The sequence below is a fragment of the Erigeron canadensis genome, chromosome 4, assembly GCF_010389155.1.
Source record: "Erigeron canadensis isolate Cc75 chromosome 4, C_canadensis_v1, whole genome shotgun sequence".
In the NCBI taxonomy this organism is placed as follows: domain Eukaryota; kingdom Viridiplantae; phylum Streptophyta; class Magnoliopsida; order Asterales; family Asteraceae; genus Erigeron; species Erigeron canadensis.
The window spans coordinates 40,918,948-40,925,209 of NC_057764.1; the positions used below are offsets into that span (position 1 = coordinate 40,918,948).

A 6,262-nucleotide genomic window follows, 5' to 3' on the forward strand; every position below is an offset into this window, starting at 1 on the left:
AATATAGTTAAATTCTGCGATGAATTTTTCTGAAGGTAAAGCAACAGCAGGTAAAAGAGTAAGCTCCATCGAACCATTGTAAAGGACGAGCGTAAAAGGATCACACTTGTGAATCCTAATGGAACATCGTTTGATACCATTCTTGGCCCGTCCTCGAGGCTTGTAGACGGAAAAAATCATCCTGCACTTTATCTCTTAATGAAGTATAGTGAATACCTGGAGAGCCAGATTAAAACTATTCTGGCAGGAAAGTGTGCCCTTGATGTAATTCGACTCCATTAGTAACGGTACAAGTTCATATGTATTTTGTAATTGTTTGTAATATGGTTTTTGAATATAAACTCACCCTAACAAATGCATCTTATTTTACGAATAATAGCTCCTTTAAATGCTATATAACCTTTTTACTAGACATGAGTGGTAATAAAAACGAGATTTGTATGAATAATAGCTCTCTTAAATTTAAATCCTATGTAATAACAATCATGGTGCATCAGTTGACACTATTGTTTGCCCATTGTCGAGGCTTGTAGACCATGGGAACTGTCTCTCTGGTTATCTTCTCATGATATATATTGGATATCTGAAGTTGCCTTTGAAAAAGTTCTCACGAACCACGTAGACCTTTGAGAACAATCTCCCTGGTCATCTTTTGATAAAATATATCGTATATCTGAATTCTGAAGTTGGCAAGCTAACAATACAGTAACAGGAAAACATGCCTTTTAAAGAAGTTCAACTTCATGATGGCAAAAGTCATCACCAATTGTCACATGATAAAGTTTGATCACTATATGTCACGTAATTAAGTTTGGTTTTGCGTTGTTTTCCTTCATAAAACGGCCGTGGTATAAATCAACCCAGAAATGGGTTTTTTTAGCCAACACTCAACACCTATGCTAGTTTGATTAGAAAAAAACAAGCAGTTATGCAAAGTTATAGCATAAGTTCACTTTTTAATCTTAGAAAGTTTTATTTTTTTCACACTTAGGCGAGGTACTATATACCAGTTACCAGCTCATACAACCATCACAATATGCAATTTAATAAAAAAAAATTACAAAAAGCATGTTACAGGAATATTGACATCTACAATGATGTGTATAATGTAACCTAAATATATACAAGGCAGGCCATAAGAAACTGAAGAAACTCATTGTTAGTGTACTCTGAAAAATCATAACTACATTACCATTTACATATACCTATGTGTACACATACAAATAAAAAAATCACCTCACATCATTGATATAAGGTTGCTAATCTTTCGAAGCTCATTTAAAGCTACCATGGCATTCTCTGAAAAGTTCTCTACAGGTTCTTTTTGAGCTGTTTCTTGCAGTAAAACAAATTCAATCACCTGGATTATAAGAGGATTTGAGAGTTAGATTTAGACAGCATTAAAAGTAAATTACAAACAGCAAACTATAGATGGCAACTTTTAGCCCATTACTCATGAGTGAGTCAATTTGAAAGTAGTGTTACATCACAAATGGGTCAAAGAAAAAAAAATAGCAGATAGGGAGAAGGTAGAATGGATTGAAACTTACACCTTCTTAGACCATTTAAGGTAAATACTTAGATACCATTGTAATAGTATTGTTCTGTTAATTATAAATCATATTTTATATCTTTCCTATTTAGTAAGGGCAAAAAAACAGTGTTTACGGCTCAACCTAACACGATTCAGGCCGTTGTGACCAAGACTAAAAATGACCAGTTTTGACTAGTACGACATGTTATACGCAGAAAAGTAATACTAGACCAAAATTGAATAAAATGGAACACCTTTGTTTGCTAATGATATATGAAGACAAGTAATACCTTGACATTTTCGATCATTGATTGAGCAAGAGTTTTTAAAGAATACATATTATTCTGGTCATCTGCTTCTGGTTTGATATGCATATTATTCTGGTCATCTGCTTCTGGTTTGATATGCATATTATTCTGGTCATCTGCTTCTGGTTTGATAAACTCATCTATCGTGGAAGAAGATGGCACTACATTTTTGTGATCAAGTTCAGTCACTGAAGATCTACTTGGCTTAGATATATACCCACTTTTCTCTAATAAATCATCGGGCCCGTTTCTTGCAAACATCCATAACCACTGAAACTTTCCTGGTACAAGTGTTTTGTCTCTCAAATTTTCCACGGGATTCTCAGTAATCATTTCATTCTTTACCTCCGTACAAGACATAGCTTCAGGAGAAACAGAGACTGGTAAAGGTGAAGCAACTTCTTCGCTAGAACTATACGAGACAGATGCTACAATGAGGCTCAGGTCATTTCCATTAGATGAAGAATTGGAGGCCACACGGGTCCCCTCATTGTCTTTTCCAAGATAATTGTCATTAATAGGACGAGGATGTGGGTTTAACAGGTCAGAGAAAATGTAAGAGTTCTCTTCACTACCACCATCTACGCTTGAACAGGACCTCTTTTCAGAAACACCTCTCCCTACTAATTTCTCTTTTTCTAAAGGAACTGCATCATCCACCAAATTTCTCATAATAGGTGGTCTGGCAACCTTTGAGAGGAACCCGGCAGACCTGGTTCTTGATAAACGCATTTTGACTTTTTCTGACCAACCCTTTAAGCGATTTTGAACTTGCTTACTTAGGCTAGCTTCTTTTTGCTCTGTTTCTTTGTTTAAAACCCGCCATTTCTCTTCCCAGTAGCTCTCAGGCACCAACCGGTGAGGACTTCCGGGTGCAGTAAAATCAGATGAAAGACTACGACCTCTTGATTTTTTTGGATCAGAGGGTCCACCACCATGAATTGGTTCCACAATCGACTTAATAGCATCACTTGCGATATTCATCAATGATTTAGCTTTCTTCAATAGTTTCCTAAGATTTACATCCTCAGGAAAGTTCAACAGTTTTTGAAGGCATGAGGTAGCATTTTCAGTAGCAAGAAGGGAAGATCGTAGATGAAGTATCATTGAAACTGCAAGAGCAGAAATGAAGGCTCCCCTTGAAGAATTTAGGACCCTAAAGGTAACTTCAGATTCGTTATCAGAACTACCACTTAATCTATCATTATCAAGTGCAAAAATCTCATCCCAAACTATTAAAAGGCACTTAAGGGCAAACTCACGTCCAAAAAGAACACGTAACCAACGAAGAGCGAAGTACTGTGGTTCGACTCCTAGCTCAACAAGATGGGTGTATAGAGACAAATCAACAATGGAAAGCAAGTGGTATAATGCAGACGATGCTTCTATTACAGGCGGTAATCCATTATGCGGTGAAGGAGAGTGTGAAAAGAAACTAGCCATGGCAACAGCACCTCCATCCCCACTCATTAAAGCATCAAACATAGAATAAGCATCATGTTCCATAAACTTTTCAGATAAAACTATACCCAATTCACCCTCTGCCCCATAAGCATCACTAAAAGATATAATGGTTTGTATCTTCGGATCAAGGTCCTTGAAGTCATTAACCTTCACGTTATCAGTTTGAATATTATCTGAAACTTTTTCCAAATCAGATTCATTAAATGACAATCCGTCAAAATTGTCAGTGAAGTAATCTTGGTAGAGTCTCCGCACTTCAGAGAGACACTCTAAATCGGCCTGTAGTACAAACAGCAGTGGAGCCAAAAGTTCATGCATCCCTGAAACAAGGGCCAAACTAAAACTTGTCTAATCTTTGTAATGATGGCGTGATATACAATTAGTCTTTTGACGACTATGTGGTTAGAATATTGTTCAGAATTAAACAATAAAATACCTTGCCTGTAGCCATAGTTTGGATGTCTAATACACCAAAGCAACAAAACTCGTCTCAACACACCTTGACATCCAGGTGCCTGGAAGTAGCTACCATGTTCAGGGTACAAACGTGACAAATCCTGGTCAACCATTCTCTCTAACTCAGCTTTATGAAAAAAACGACCCCACATGCTTTCTGCATTAATATTATTACTATCAAGTTCGGCATCCTAATTTCCAGAGCCTAGAGGCAACATCAGTAATCTACAAGAATAATAGTTAGAAATATACCTGGGTTTTGTGATAGCGGATTGTCCATAACAAGATCACGAAACTTGCTTTCATCTTTGGAAATATGAGGATTAATTAAAAGTCTCCTCCTTAAAGCAGCATAACTGGAAATGGCAACATTTAATTAAAAGTAAAACACAACATTAAAAATCATGTATTACTTCTATAAATATCTAAAAGACCGGAGAAACATGATAGATATCTAAATGGTAAGATCAAAAGCATAGTTACCTCCAGGAAATTTAATATGATACAACATAGTGTTAAAGTTACTGGCAAATCTTGAAACTATGTTTGAATAAAATAACTAAAAATCTGTACGCCACAAAAAATTTTGTCTACTATAATATATACCATTTATCTTGTAAAACCCTCCCAATTGTACAACAAATGACTTCCAATTAATGATCAGAAATGTCAAGCCATTGAATCATCAAACTATCAAATCACAACTTTCCATCTTGTATCCTTGTAACCAAATACCCCCTTATATTTTTTTAGGCTAAGTCCACCAAAATGCATCCAACTTGTCACGTTTTTCTATTGTGTCCCACTTATATGACTATCGCATTGGTAAAAAAATACCGGCTAATAGTCGATCTAAAGGTAAGCACATACATACAACAACAAAAATATCGGTCACATAATAAAGAGGAAACATGATACATACAAAAGCAATGACTTAAATATTCTATACATACAATAGTCAAGTCAATAGACACTTTGGAAGTTGAACATTTTTTTTTTTTTTGCATCTACACTTTTTTTTCAACATCCTATATAAATACATACAATTCCGTACACTTCTGTCGCAACATTGCCTAAACACAAAAAGATGAAACTAATTCATCTAAAGCATTATAAACCTAAATATCTTTAGTCCAAATGTCTTCCCTACTCTTAAGGTAGCCATAGCCAGCGGACCCAGCAGACAGGTATATCGTCCTATCATGTTCTCGACAGACAGGTATAAACACTTTACCCTTTTACGGCGTTTACATCTTCGTGGCCGGAGGTCCTTATGGAAGCAGTCTCTCTACCTTTGGGTAGAGGTAAGACTGTCTACAACTCACCTCCCCAATACCACCACTCAGGGATTGCGTACAGTTGTTGTTGTTGTTGTCTATGACTATATGGCTATATATATATATAATATATATATATGTGTGTGTGTGTGTGTGACATAATATAACAAAAAATCACCAATATTAACTAAAAACTCTATAACTGATATACCTTCTACGAGAATTGGCAGTTACGCGTCGAAAATGATCAACAGATGAAGCTAAAGAAGAACAAGGTAAAATCCCCAGATGTATACGCCATTGAACACCTCTCAGATCACCAAAACCACCGGTATCACCTTTTCCCGGTGATAGCTCACCGGACGATGATGATTCCGGCATTGTGTTGTGCGTTGGCTCGACCGGAGCCGAAGGTGACATTATTATAATTTAGAAAGAAATCATTTTTTTTTTTAACAAAACCCTAGAATTCTTGATCAAAATCAAAATATACGAATTTAATTATTATTAAAAATTAGAAATTTTTATGAGACTGAAAATGTTGGATGGGATTGAACAGAATAAATTGTGAATTGAAAGAATGAATCCTCAAGGATCTGGAAAACGAATAAAATCATATAGGATTGCTTGATTAATATACGACGTAAATAAAATGATATTGATATTAAATTTTTTTGACAAAAGGGAAACGAGAATTGACAAGGAAAGGAATTCTATATCTATATCTACACTTCTATATATTTTTATTTTATCTTTATTTATATCTATACTTCTATCTATACTTCTGCACTATATTTTTACTATATATTATAAAACAAATCCATTTTTCAACTTTTAACATTCAATTTCAAGAAATATACATCTATATCTATATCTATACTATATTATAAAGCAGATTTTTCATAAATTTTCAACATTAAACTTAAAATTTTCAATATTAATTTTAAATACTTTCCTAAAATATCTCTCCTATCTATTCTATATTTATCTAAAATAACTATAATACTCTTTCTCTCTCTTCAAATCTAAACCAATTATCTTTTTTCTCTCTTCTCCATAAATCATTTATTCCTCCAATTCATTCAAAATCTTTTATCTCAAAAACTGTACATCGATAAATTATAAAAATTGTATGGGTGTTCTTAAAATTTCATGCCATTTCAATAGAGATGTCATTCGATATACTTTCGACAAATTTTTAAATCCGAATGCGGACCCCGTAC

The 6,262-nt window shown here is 34.7% G+C and overlaps 1 protein-coding gene across 2 annotated transcripts; it reads right to left on the reverse strand.

Moving 5' to 3' along the window:
- Window positions 1-1,018: 1,018 nt before the first annotated feature.
- LOC122595076 (TBC1 domain family member 5-like) lies at window positions 1,019-5,715 on the reverse strand. Of its 2 annotated transcripts, XM_043767373.1 has the most exons (6): window positions 5,251-5,715; window positions 4,015-4,118; window positions 3,743-3,919; window positions 1,959-3,626; window positions 1,825-1,922; window positions 1,019-1,360 (listed from the first exon to the last, which is right to left on the reverse strand). In XM_043767373.1, exons 1-6 carry the CDS (start codon window positions 5,457-5,459, stop codon window positions 1,238-1,240), a joined length of 2,379 nt encoding a protein of 792 aa, XP_043623308.1. In that variant the 5' UTR covers window positions 5,460-5,715; the 3' UTR covers window positions 1,019-1,237. The 2 variants fall into 2 exon arrangements, with proteins under 2 accessions (XP_043623308.1, XP_043623307.1); XM_043767372.1 differs by having other exon boundaries at window positions 1,825-3,626; window positions 5,251-5,698.
- Window positions 5,716-6,262: the final 547 nt, after the last annotated feature.